This window comes from Loxodonta africana, chromosome 1 (assembly GCF_030014295.1).
Source record: "Loxodonta africana isolate mLoxAfr1 chromosome 1, mLoxAfr1.hap2, whole genome shotgun sequence".
In the NCBI taxonomy this organism is placed as follows: domain Eukaryota; kingdom Metazoa; phylum Chordata; class Mammalia; order Proboscidea; family Elephantidae; genus Loxodonta; species Loxodonta africana.
Window position 1 is genome coordinate 61816716 of NC_087342.1, and position 13789 is coordinate 61830504.

Sequence of the window (13789 nt, forward strand, 5' to 3'; positions counted from 1 at the left end):
TTTTTATATGTGGTGTGAGATAGGGGTCCAACTTTATTCTTTTGCATGTGGCTATTTGCACACTTTTTTAAAAATAAACTTTTTATTTTGGAATAATTTTATATTTACAAAGATAGTATAGAGAGTTCCTGTATATTCTTCACCCAGTTTTTCCTAATGTATCATATAACCAGGGTTATTTGTCAGACTAAGAAATTAACATTGCTACAGTTCTAATAAATAAACTACAGACTTTTTTTGGATTTTGCCAGTATTTTCCCTGATGTCCTTTTACTTTCCCAGAATCCATTCTAGCATACCACATTGCATTTAGGGTGTGTACTTTTTGACTAACTATAACTCACTGTAATTCTGAAAATTTTCTTAGATTAATAACAGGAAACGTTTGTGACAACAGTACTCAGATCCCCTTTGCACTGATCTAGTATTGAACCAGAAATTACCCTAATGGGGCAAAAGGGGACTATCATGACTGGTGGTGGTACAACGGGGAGAGAAGATGGTCAGGACTGCTAAAAGGTTGGGTGAAATCATGTGGAGAAGATGGTAAAGTGAGTGGTGAAGGATAGAAATGGTAGCTCAAGATTAGCCAATTTATTCACCTTGACTTATTACTTCCCATCTAGGTTCAGTGTACAAAACCTGAGTGTAGAAAATGGAGGCAGCTTACGAAGGAAATCCAGCTTACTCCACAGATAGCAAAGACTTACCGATGTGGTATGAAACCAAATACTACTGTTAAGGTATGATCTCTGTTGGTTTTCATTTTGAATTAATTGATACATTAACTTAGTAAATAGTAATGGTGTATATTTATCATTGGTCATTGTCTCAGGATTGTATTGGTCCATATGTAATGGAACCCCAACTACAATGGCTTGACTAAGTAAGGATTTTATTTTTCTTGCATCACAAGTAGCTTGGAAATTGGTAGTTCTGGGTGGACAGTGGAAACCCTGGTGGCGTAGTGGTTAAGTGCTACTGCTGCTAACCAAAGGGTTGGCAGTTTGAATCCGCCAGGCGCTCCTTGAAAACTCTATGGGGCAGTTCTATTCTGACCTATAGGGTCGCTATGAGTCGGAATTGACTCGACGGCGCTGGGTTTGGTTGGGTTTGGGTGGACATTATTGCCCACGGAGGTCATAAAGGAACGAGTCTCCTTCTGGCTTCCAGTAGAGCTACCTTTAGTGCATCTTCCATCCTCAAGGCTACAAGATGGTTGCAACGCTGCCAGATATCACGTTCTAACTCTAGGCAGAAAGAAGAGGAAGGGAAGGTGCAAGAGGGGTATTGCAGCTGAGTCTGTTTTTTTATTGGGGAGACTTCCTGACAGTTCCAACAATAGATTTCTATTTATATCTCCTTGGCCAGAACAGGATGATGTAGCTACCCTGAGCTATAGTGTGGGCAAAGGAAGATTTTATAACTAAGCATGCTGTAACTCCAAACAATAGCAGGATCCTGTCAGTAAGATGAGAGAATCAATGGGTAGGTTTGCGCAATTAGGAATATGCCTTAATTGGTATCGTTTGCCCTTTTTGAAATGTAGCAACTACTTCGCATCATCTATCCATTGCTGTTAAGTCGATTTTGACTGATAGCTACCCTATAGGACAGAGAAGGACTGCCTTATAGAGTTTTCAAGGAGTGCCTGGCAGATTTGAACTGCTGACGCTTTGGTTAGCAGCCGTAGCACTTAATCACTATGCCACCAGGGTTTCTAGCAACTACTTCGTGTTTAAAAATGTGTAAGTGCTTTAGTGTATTAAAGACATTAATCTACACAAATGTCACTAGTACTTTTAGTACTTTAAGTAATATTAGAATCATTGTAATCCCAGAATGAAAACATTTCCTTTTTTTAAATTGAGATGTAATTCACATATCATGAAATATACCTATTTAAGGTACGGAAACCCTGGTGGCGTAGTCGTTAACCAGTACACCTGCTAACCAAAAGGTCAGCAATTCGAATCCACCAGGCGCTCCTTGGAAACTGTACAGGGCAGTTCTACTCTGTCCTGTAGGGTCGCTGTGGTCGCATTTGGCTCAATGGCAGTGGGTTTGGTTTTTTTGGTTTAAGGTCCACAATTCAGTGGTTTTTACTATATTCGTAAAGACGTGCAATCATTGCCATACGTCCTTAGTTCAGATATTTCCCTTTTAGAGAATAAGAAGTTTTGTAAATTTTATGATCAAGTTTTTTAAAGCCTGGAATTTAAAAAAGAAATATTAAAGCAGCTCACAATTTTTAAAAAAAATAATTGGAAAATATTGCAAAGTGAAATGAGAGAAAAGGATGTAAACATTCGGAAGTTAGGTTTTTAGTTGTTTTTAATTTTACATAAATATTAAGCCAAAAAAACCAAACAAACACCAAATCCATTCCTGTCCATTCAGTTGTGTTGCAGAATAGAACTGCTCCATAGAGTTTACTTTGTTTCTTTATGAAAGCAAATAGCCAGGCCTTTTTTTTTTCATGACATTGCTGGCTGGATTCAAACTGCCAACCTTTAGGTTAGTAGATAACTGCAAACCATTTGTGCCATTCATGGACCTACCTAAGTATTACATGAATGTAATCTCAGGGTTTTAAAAAAAAATAAATTGAACATGCACACACAATACACAAATAAAAAATAAAAGTTCAGAAGCATATCCTTTCCCTTTAATAGTTAACACTCTTAACAATTTATATGTTCCACTGGGACTTTTTTTATACGTTTGATTACATATTTACAGTAGATACATTTTTTATGGCTCTTGATACGAATATTCAAACTACGTTTTAAAGGTTAAAACTCCATATCTTAGCATGATCATTATATCAACATCTCACCTGTATTGTGTGGCAGTATTTTTAATAGTTGTAAAATGACATTTAGTTTTTTTTAATACAAGTATAATTACATACTATAAAATGCATAAATCTGCAATGTTTAGGCCATTGAGTTTTAACAGATGTCTACACTATGTGACCAGTATGTCAATCAAGATACACAAAGTTTCCATCACCCTAAAAAATTCCAGTTATTCCTTCTTCCCCCATTAAAAAAAAAAAAAAAAAAACTGTTGCTGTCCAGTAGATTCTGACCCTATAGGACAGAGTAGAACTGTCCCATAGTGTTTCCAAGGAGCACCTGGTGGATTTGAACTGCCGACCTTTTGGTTAGCAGCTGAGCTACCAGGGCTCCCCTCGCCCCCATAGGCAACAATTATTCTGATATCCCTCCCTGTAGATTAGTTTTGCCTGCTCTTAAGCTTTTTAAAAATGAACTTAGTCAGAATATACTCTTTTGTGTCAGGCTTGTTTTACTGAGTAAAATTGTTTTTGAGATCGATCCATGTTGTTGAATGAATTAGTAGTTCCTTTTTTATTGCTAAGTCCTATTCCGTTGTATTGCAATACCACAATTTGTTTAACCACCCTCTGTTGAAAGACGTTGGTGTTATTTTAAAGTTTTGTTACTATGAGTAAAACTGTAGTGAATGTTCTGTACAAGTGTTTCAGTTGACCTGTTCTTGCTTTCATTTCTTACCAATAAACATTGTACACAGGAGTGGAATTGCTTAGTCAGATGGTAAATTTTCTCGAGAAACTGCAGAACAGTTTTCCACCTTGGTTGTACCGTATTACACTCCCACCAACAATGTGTCAGAGTTTTAGTTCTCTCCAAAATTAGGTGGTGTGACTTTTTCTTTTTAATTTTAGCCATTCTAGTGGGTATGTAGGAGCATCTCATCGTTCCTCCTTTGGAAGAATGTGTTCAGCATTTTACCATTATGTATGATACTGGCTCCAGTGTTTTGTTGGTACCCTTTACCAGGTTGAGGAATTGACTTTCTTTCTAGTTTGCTGAGAACATATTATTATGAATGCATGTTAGATTTTGTGAGATACTTTGTCTTTTATGATCATCATGTGGTTTTTCTCCTTTAATCTGTGTTTGCATTTGTGGTAAATCGCCCTGATTTGGGAATGACAATCCTAGAAAAAATTGTGCTTGTTTTTTATGTATTCTCCTTTTTAAACTGCTAGATTCAGTTTACTCTTATTTGGTTAAGAATTTTTGCATCTATGTTAGTGAGCAAACTATCTGTAATTTTCTTTTAAAATTCTTGTCAGGTTTTGCTATCAGGACTGTGCTGGCTACGTAAAAAAATTAAGAGTATACCCTCCTTCTCTATTTTGTTAGAGTTTCTGTAAGATTGGTATTTTTTCTTTAATGTTTGATAGAATTCACCAGCAAAGCCATTTGGGCCAGTAATTTTCTTTGTGAGAAGTTTCGAAATGAAAAACTCAATTTCTTTAACAGATACTTGGCTATTCAGGTGGTTTATTGCATCAATTTTGGACGGTTATGTTTTTCAGAGAATTATTCTATTTCATCTAGGCTGTCAGATTTGCTAACTTAAGTTCTTTGTACTGTTCCCGTATTCTCCTGTCAATAATTGTGGGATCTATGGTGTTACTGCTTCTTTTTTCTTGATGTTGGTCATTTGGGAGTGATGGGTGGGAAGCACAGATCTAAGCCTGGAATGCCAAGAATCATTTGCCGTTGAGTCAACTCCGACTCATGGATTTTCAACGTCTATGATCTTATGGAAGTAGATCGCCAGGCCTTTCTTTCGAGGCACCTTTGGGGGGACTTGAACCTTCAACTTTTCAGTTATCAGCCAAGTGTGTTAACTGTTTGCACCACTCAGGGACTCTAAGCCTGGCATACCCCCAGAAAACCAAACCCATTGCCAGCGAGTCTGTTCTGACTCATAGCAACCCTACTGGACAGAGCAGAACTGCCCCACAGGGTTTTGAAGGAGCCGCTGGTGGATTCGAACTGCTGACCTTTAAACACTGCACCACCAGGGCTCCTAGCCTGGCATAAAGGGTCTAGAATTGGCTAATCTTGTTCTAAAATCTTTCAGTTTACCCTGGATTGATTTTTGAGCTCAGCTGTCATAGTAGAAAGCCTCACTGAGGGATCCAAAAAAAAAACCAAACCCAGTGCCGTTGAGTCGATTCCAACTTATAGTGACCCTATAGGACAGAGTAGAACTGCCCCATAGAGTTTCCAAGGAGCGCCTGGTGGATTCGAACTGCTGAACCTCAGCAGCCATAGCACTTAACCACTACACCGCCAGGGTTTCCCACTGAGGGATAGGAAAGGCAAAAATAGGAAGGGATTGACATGAGGAGGTGAGTAATTCATTCTTCAGGCTGAGTGGCTGCAGTGCTGGGATCTGAGGTTAGTGTACTGAAGACACCGGGAGCTTGTATGGCAGAGAGGAATACAGTCAGCTTGCAGAAACAATATCTTGGTTGCACCGAAGTGAATTAGCATCCATGCCTCAAATTACTTATCAAGTCACAAGTAAACTCAGTGACATATCATTCTAATATTTAAAGGAGAGCTCAGCTAAGGAACAGTAAAAAATAGCAGAGTATTGTAGTAGATACTAACCTTTGGGCCATTTTCACTCAGCCAATCATGTGATGTGTTTCAGTTCTCAACAATTTTTAAAACTATATTTTGGATGAATTTTATAATAATAGCATTTTACTGTGTGTTGTGATTTTACACAATAAGTTTATATTAAAAGCAGTTTGTAGTGTGCTTTGACTGGCTCTGCTTTATCCGTAATCTCTCCCTTCTTTTACCTGCTGATGATGGAATGTATTATACAACTTTGACTTCAGCTCTTCTAATTGTTCAAATTATCCACATCCCCCCTTTTTTTTTTGCTTGATTTTTCATTGGGTGGTAATCATTATTTTTAATGTCTCCAATTTCAAGTAGCTTTTGAAAAATCTAAGGTTTCCTTTATAATGATGTAGTTTTTATACAAATGATATGTGTTCAGCATTGAACAATGCAAGCAATAGAGAAAAGAACAATGATTGAGAGCAAAAGTCAAAAAACAAGAAACAATCATGTAATCATCATTGTGAAATTGCCATCTTTCAGTGAGATTCAGTGGAGAATATTCCTGAGAGTCAGTTGAGAATAGTCCTGCATGCATATAAGGAAGAAGGCTTGGTTGACAAATAACTTTATCATAAGGAATTGTACTGTACACGTTGGTTTTATGTAAAATTATTGAGCTTAATATAATATCAATTTAAAATAAGAAAAAGAAATCAAAGTGAAGTAAGAAATTGTTGAACGCTGGGTAACTATTTCCTCATCCCAAGAGATAGGAGTTTCTGAAAAAACTCTAAGAGATTAAAGGAAAAAAAATACATATGTGTATATATACACATATATGTATATATACGTAATGAAAATGTTAAGAAGTTGAAATCATTCTGACTTTTTAAAAACTACGTGTTTCAAATTTAGCCTTTATTGATTGACTCTGCTATGAAAGAGGAAAAAGTAAATTATATCACACTTCAACCTAACTCCCTATTTCCTCTCTCAATTTTTGTTAATGATTTTTTTCTTAAGTTTATTCTTTTTGAGATTGTATCATTTATTCTCTATAACCATATTCCCTCCATTGTTTACTCTTTTATATTTACGGGGATTTGCTAGTCTTTACAATAGCTCTGGTAGTGCAACGGTTAAACGCTTAGCTACTAACCAGAAGGTTGGCCGTTGGAACTCAGAAGTAACCTGGTGATCTGCTCCTGTAAAGATTACAGTGAAGAAAACCCTATGAGGCAGTTCTACTCTGTCACATGAGGTCACTGTGAATCAAAATTGATTTGTTGGCACCTAACAACAACATCTCTTACCACCAAAAGCCAAACCCATTGCTGTTGAGTTGGTTCCAACTCTTAGCAACCCTGTAGGACAGAGTAGAATTGCCCTATAGGGTTTCCAGGGAGCTACTGGTGGATTCAAACTGCCAACCTTTTGGTTAGCAGCTGAGCTCTTAACGATTGTGCACCCTGGTTACTCTTATTCCAAGTTCTTTATTTTGATTCATTACTTGGCTGAGTGTATTTTAACATCAAGCGCTTTTTTCCCAAGAGGGTTCAGTGTGTCGGATTCCTTAAGTGTTAGAAAGCTTAATTGCCTCTCTGACGCAGCCTTGAGTTGAAGCCTTTTGCTCTTAAGCTCCAGCTTCTAAGTGTGGTGTCATATGTCTTTACTCTCTTCTCTTCCCACAAGATGTCTTTTTTTGAGACCCATTCTTCCTCTTGCTCCAGTCTGAATTGATTGCTGTCAATATCTTGAACTTTTGAAATACTTACTTCAGCAGGCTTTCAGCTCGGTTTTCTGTCACGGACAAAGTGAGGAAAAGTTTATTTGTAGAACAGTATTAAAAAGAATGTATGTTGTTTCACAAATGGTAGCAAACTGCGCATACTGTTTTGGAGCTTGCTTTTTGTCATTTAATATAAAAGATGCTTCCATATCACTGCATAAAGATCTCTTCTTTCTCTTGAATGACTGTGTAATAAGTGAGTAGTCTGTTGAGTACCATGCTTAGTTAAGCGCTATTAGGAGAGTCTGGATAATAATCAGCATAAATTAAAACCCCCACTTTCTCCGCTTCTCTGTTCTGACGCCAGCTGCTCACACAGCACTTCCTCCTCTGACCCTAACCACCTGGAGCCAGGTCAGAGTTCAGAAGTTAAAGAGCACACACAGCCCTCCACACTGCCAAATAGACCCAGGACTTCAGGCGCCGGCTTCCGGGGCTCTCCACACTTCTGACCTGGTGGCTCCCACTACTCTCTTGGGTTTGATAGTTTGCTGGAACAACTCACAGAACTCATGGAAGGTGCTGTTCTTACAATTACAGATTTATCCTAGCAAAAAGAATACAAATAAAGAGACACACAGGGCGAGGTCCAGAAGGGTTCCCAATGTAGAACTTCCATGTCCCAAAAAGGGATGCACTACCCTCCCATGGGAGTTGATGTCTTTCACCAACCAAGAAGTCTATGGAGTTTCCATGGCAAGAGCCTGTATTGGGGCCTTATTTCATAGTCACAATTGATTGAATCAGCCTACATCCTCTAAGGTCCACTGATATCACAAGGTGGTCTTTCCTTCCTGGCCAGCCTCCACCTGAGTCACTTCATTAGCATAAACCTTCAGGTGTGGTCTGGAGCCCCCTGAGACTAACAAAGATACTTCAGTCACTGGGGAAATTTCAAGTTTTAGAGATTATCTCAGAGCAACCAAAGGCATACATACGTTCTTTGGATGAAGTTAATGTAAACCCCACAAGGAGCATTCAGGTTACCTTTGAACATTTACAGTTACAGGTACTACAGTGAATAGCTTTGTATCTATGCTATTTTTTAGTGTATTTGTAGCATCAGTTTCTAGAAGTGAAATTTCTCTGTCAAAGAATATATACAGCTGTTTTATTATGAAACAATTCATAGGCACGAAAGAGAATTTATAACTTGAAGGAGGAGAGAATTAAAACAAACACTCATGTACCCACTACCTAGTTAAGTAATAGAGTATGACCAATGCCTTTGAACTTCCCTCAGTCATTAGTTGGAGCCCTGGTGGCACAGTGGTTAAAAGCTTGGCTGCTAACCAAAAGGTTGGCAGTTTGAATCCACCAGCTGCACCTTGGAAACCCTATGAGGTAGTCCTACTCTGTCCTATCGGGTTCCTATGAGTCGGCATCAACTCACTGGCAATGGGTTGGGTTTTTTCAATCGTTAGTTCTCTCCCTGCCTACAATGGTAAACTGTATTATGAATTTCTACAAGGGTAAACAATATGAATTTTGTATTTATTCTTCTCCCCTTTCTTCTCGTTATAGAATCACTATATATTTATGAAACTCTAAAGAACGTGTTGTTTTACATATCTTTGTACTGGTTATAAATTATTTCAAATTGTTTGTATTCCTCTGCAACTTGCACTTTTCACTCAGCATTAAGGTTTTTGAGAGCATCCACATTAATTTTAATACCGCTACTTCATTTATTTTCCCTTCTGAGTAGTATTAGGAGTTTTTGGGTGGCATACACAGTTAAACACTTGGCTGCTAACTGAAAGTTTGGGGTTTTGAGTCCTCCCAGAGGTGCCTCAGAAGAAAGACCTGGTGATCTACTTCCAAAAAATCAGCCTATGAAAACCCTATGGAGCAGAATTCTATTCTGACACGTGGGGTCACCATGATTTGGAATCAATTTGAAGTTTTTTTTTTTTTTTTTTTTTCTTAATTGTGCTTTAGGTGAAAGTTTGCAGAGCAAATTAGCTTCTCATTAAACAATTAATGCACGTTTCGTGACATTGGTTGCCAACCCTGCAACTTGTCAACACTCTCCCCTTCTCGACCTTAGATTCCGCATTTCCATTCATCCAGCTTTCCTGTCCCGTCCTGCTTTCTTGGCCTTGCCCCAGGCTCGTGTGCCCATTTAGTCTCGTATACGTGGTTGAACTATGTGTGTTATTGTTGGTTTTATAAGCCTGTCTAATCTTTGGCTGAAGGGTGAACCTCGGGAGTGACCTCAGTACTGAGTTAAAAGATTGTCCGGGAGCCATACTCTTGAGAGTTTCTCCACTCTCTGTCAGACCAATAAGTCTGGTCTTTTTGTGTGTGTGTGAGTTTGAATTTTGTTCTACATTTTTCTCCAGCTCTGTCTGGGACACTCTATTGTTATCTCTGTCAGAGCAGCCAGTGGCAGTAGCCGGGCACTGTCTCATTGTGCTGAACTCAGTCTGATGGAGGCTGTGGTAATTGTGGTCCATTTGGTTTTTTGGTTTGTGAATCAAGCACAGCATGTGCATTCTCTTATCCATGGTCATGAGTGTTGTTCCTGGTTTTTTGCTGTTACCTCCAGTGGCTCTGTGAGCATTCTTGTGTGTCTCTCTCGGTGTAAATGTGCAGGAGCTTCTCTGGAATATATTCCAAGGACTGGAGTCACTAGGCCAATCTTCAGTTTATGTAGGTAACTTTTTTATTGAAGTGTAACATACAAACAGAACGTGCAAATCAAGAAGTAGCTCAGTGAATTTTCACAAAGTAAATACACCCACCCAGTAAGCTCCAGATAAAGACATAGAACATTGAGCAGTCTCCCGAAACCCCGCCCCATGCCTGCTTTTAGTCACAACCTCCATTCCTTGCTCTGTCACGGGCACAGTGGTTACAGCTGTTGGCTGCTAAACAAAGGGTGGGTGGTTTCAAAACCACTGGGGTCTCCATGGGAGAAAGATGTGGCAGTCTGCTTCTGCAGAGATTTATGGCCTTGGCAATCCTATGGCACAGTTCTACTCTGTCCTGTAGGGTCCCTATGAGTTGAAATTGGACTCAACAGCAGTAAGTTTGGTTCTTTGGTATTGACTTCTAATACTATGAATTTTTTTTAATGTTACATAACAGAAGCATACAGTATGTATTCTTTTGGTCTGGCTTTTATATATATATATAGTTTTATTGGGGTAAAAAATATGTATATATATATAATACATATATAAAAGAAAATTTGCCAATTCAACGTTTTTTACATGTACAATTCAATGACACTGATTGCATTCTTCTTGTTTTGCAACCGTCCCCACTGTTTCCAAATTATTTCACCACCATTAAGAGAAACTCTGTGGTCTGGCTTCTTTTGCACAACATTAGGCTGGTGAGCTGCGTCGGTGTTGAAGTGTATAGTTGTAGTTTGTTTGATGTCATTGTGCCATTGTTTGAATATAATGCAATTTGTTTGTCCCTTCTATTGTTGGCAGGCTTTTGGGTTGTCTTTAGCTTTTTTCCTGGTACAAACAGTGTTTCTCTGAACATCTCTTCATCTCTCTGTTATTGCAAGGCTGTAAGAGTTTCTCTAGAAAATATATCAACAATAGAATTGCTGGGCATATAGCAGGATCAGTTTTAGTATACTGTGATCATATAGTATAGATCAGTTTTACAAGATAATGCTGAATTATTTTCCAAGGTGATTGCACATTAAAAAAAAAAAAAAAAAAACTTGCTGTCGTGTCGATTCTGACTCAGTGACCTATAGCACAGAGTACAACTGACATACAGGGTTTACAAGGCTATAAATCTTTATGGAAGCAGACTGCCACATCTATCTTCTGCAGAATGGCTGATGGGTTCAAATTGCTGACATTTCACTTAACCACTGTGCCACCAGGGCTCCTATGATGGCACATATGTACATTTTACAATGTGATATTTTGTAAAATTGCTCTCCATAGTGGTAATACTCCTTTGTATTTCTACCAGGAAATACAAGAGTCCCTGTTTTCCCACACTTCACTTCTATGGTGTTTTATTAAATGTTCTTCTTTGCCAGTGTAATAACTCAAAAGCAGTGTTGTATTGAGATGAAAATTGACACTTAAGACAGTAATTTAAAAGTAGAGCTGATTTAAGCTGACTGGAGTCAAGATTTTTTAATACCAGTTGGTTTTCTCTTGCAGACCGAGACCTCAGATCATTGTACCCTCCCAGAGGATCTAGTGAGTATTGCTGCACGTTCTAGACTGGAGCATTTGTCTCAATGAGCTATAAGAAAATGACAGTGGCGGTTTTATGAGTTTCTTTTTTATTATGTGATTGCTGATCAGAGACTTTGTAATTGAACATGATAAAAATATTATGGAAATGCTAGCAGTAGTGCTATTATGGGTAATTTTCCCTCTGCTTTAAAAACAGTAAGTTATATTCCTTTATAGGAAATTAAAAAAAAAATGAAGAAATGGCTGCCTTGCCTTACTATAGGGATCAGCGTTGTTACACTTGTTTTTCAAGGTTGAGTGTCTGGCCTTAACTCTCCTTGAATCCTGAGAACAAGAACAGGAGGGCCATCACTTGGTGGTCTGAGACAGGATTCAGCTGCCGGGGGGGTTATGACCTCAGAGTATGTGCTTTGTCATTTCCCTGCTCAGATATGCAAGGGCAAGCCTTGTGACATTTAGTTTGTCTTCAGGAAACTTTACTACCTGAGCTGGAAAACTCATGTGCCATATAACCAGATTCAATGACTGGTTGGGAAATAAATTCTGAAATTTTAATCATTTTGAGTTTCAGTGGTTCAGTATTATTGTTTTGTTGTTGTTCTAGATATCTGCAACTGATTCACTGTGATTGATTGTCGGGCAAAGGGAGAATTCACACCTAACAAATCTACCTAAAATCTACTCAGTAATATAAAGGGGTGTTTGTATGCGATATACATACATGTCACATGTATATATACACATATATGTAATATATCACATATAAATGATATGTACATATACATATTTTTACATTTGTGTTTTTTAATAGGTTGTTCCCTCAAACATTCCCATGGTAAAGCAGTAACCCCATCATATTCAGGTTTAGGTAGGCAGGATGAGATTATAGAAAGATGAGTAAAGTAACTTTAAATACCGTTACAATAACTTATGAACCTGTGTCCTTATATTGAGACCATTTTGCAAATGTATGATGAACCTGAACTTTAGGACAGGGGCCATAATCATGGGATGTAAGAACTTAAAATTTTCTGGAATAATTCCTGGATGTTCATCTGCCAGTTACTTATTTTTGTGTTCAGTTAAGAAGGAGTAAGGAACAGGTTTATAGTCATAATAATGCACCTTGCCCTTTTTGTATTCCTGTGGATTCTAGGGTTACTTTTAAAGCTTTAAATTTTCAGTGACTATTTGATTAAATATGCTAGTAAGTTGGCTGTATTGAGTACGATTTCCTCAGTGGTGTGCATGTTGGAGGCAAGGGTGGGATTTTCGATGGCACATTGACAAAATTATAGCTAGATGTCCAGGAACGGTGAGTGTGCTGTGAGAACACACTAGGAATAGCGAGGGCTAGTGCTGGTTTCTTAGTCACTGAGTTTCTCATAAGCTGCGTTGGGGTACCCTCAGATAAAACCTCTAGGAGAGGGAGCAAGATGGCAGGACCTGTATTGGGTCCTGACTCAGTTTAGCCACACAGCTACATGAACCAGGAGGTGGAAGAGAAGGGAAAGAGCCTGGGTCCATGGCTTTTAAGGCACTCACATTCTGCTCTCTATGTTGCCCAACTGGAGTGTCAGATCTGGGTCTTCGGCTTACTCACTCTTCCCTGGGACTGAGCTGGGAAGGAGGGTGGCAGGGCAGGCCTGGTGTGTTAGGGAAGTAGCTGAAACTTCCTTTCTTTTTGTATCGTGTAGCCAGGTCAAGGGTAGTCGCATGAGACTATCTTCCTTCTGTTAGTCTTGCCTGTTGTTGAGTGCTATCTAGTGGATTTCTACTCCCAGCGAGCCCATGTGACAAAGTAGAACCTCCCCATAGAGCTTTCTAGGCTGTAATCTTTATGGGAGCAGATCGCCAGGTCTTTTCTCCTGTGGAGCCACTGGGTGGGTTTGAACTGACAGCCTTTTAGTCAGCAGCCAAGTGTTTAACCGTTGTGCCACCAGGGTTCCTTAGTCTTGCCCAAATCTAAAACAAGCCTCTAGAGAGAGATTGTAGACCCCAATGAGTTTGAGGGGTGGATAAGTAGATGAATGTGTAAAGCAGCTGGGAGTGATTTATAGTGGAGCTCTGGTGGTGCAGTGGTTAGGAGCTCAACTGCTAACCAAAAAGGTCAAACAGTTGGGATATACCAGCTGCTCCTTGGAAACCCTATGGGGCAGTTCTACTCTCGTCTGTAGGAGCACTGAGTCGGAATCAACTCTATGGCAATGGGTTTGGTTTGGTTTTTGGTTTTGTTTTGAAAAATGCTTGCCCCAGGTATGGATTTTTTGAAATCTGAAAGCCAACCAGAACACCCCTGCACGCTAGATTCACCCTGCAGGTCTCGAGTTCACAAACCTCTGCATCATACTTGATGGCTGGCGGCATTTGGTTGTAGCCAGAAAACCAGC

The 13789-nt window shown here is 39.0% G+C and overlaps 1 protein-coding gene across 6 annotated transcripts in view; it reads left to right on the top strand.

Annotated features, from left to right (window-relative positions):
- The window catches only part of KDM1B (lysine demethylase 1B), a 58489-nt gene that overhangs the window by 9826 nt on the left and 34874 nt on the right, over window positions 1-13789 (top strand). For 4 of the 6 annotated variants that reach the window (XM_023555767.2, XM_003416453.4, XM_023555768.2 and 1 more), the window contains 2 exons: window positions 627-743; window positions 11361-11399. In XM_023555767.2, the coding sequence (XP_023411535.2) occupies window positions 627-743; window positions 11361-11399 (156 nt within the window). The remainder of the gene's footprint in view (window positions 1-626; window positions 744-11360; window positions 11400-13789) is intronic. The other 2 variants (XM_064281171.1, XM_064281192.1) reach the window with 1 other exon arrangement.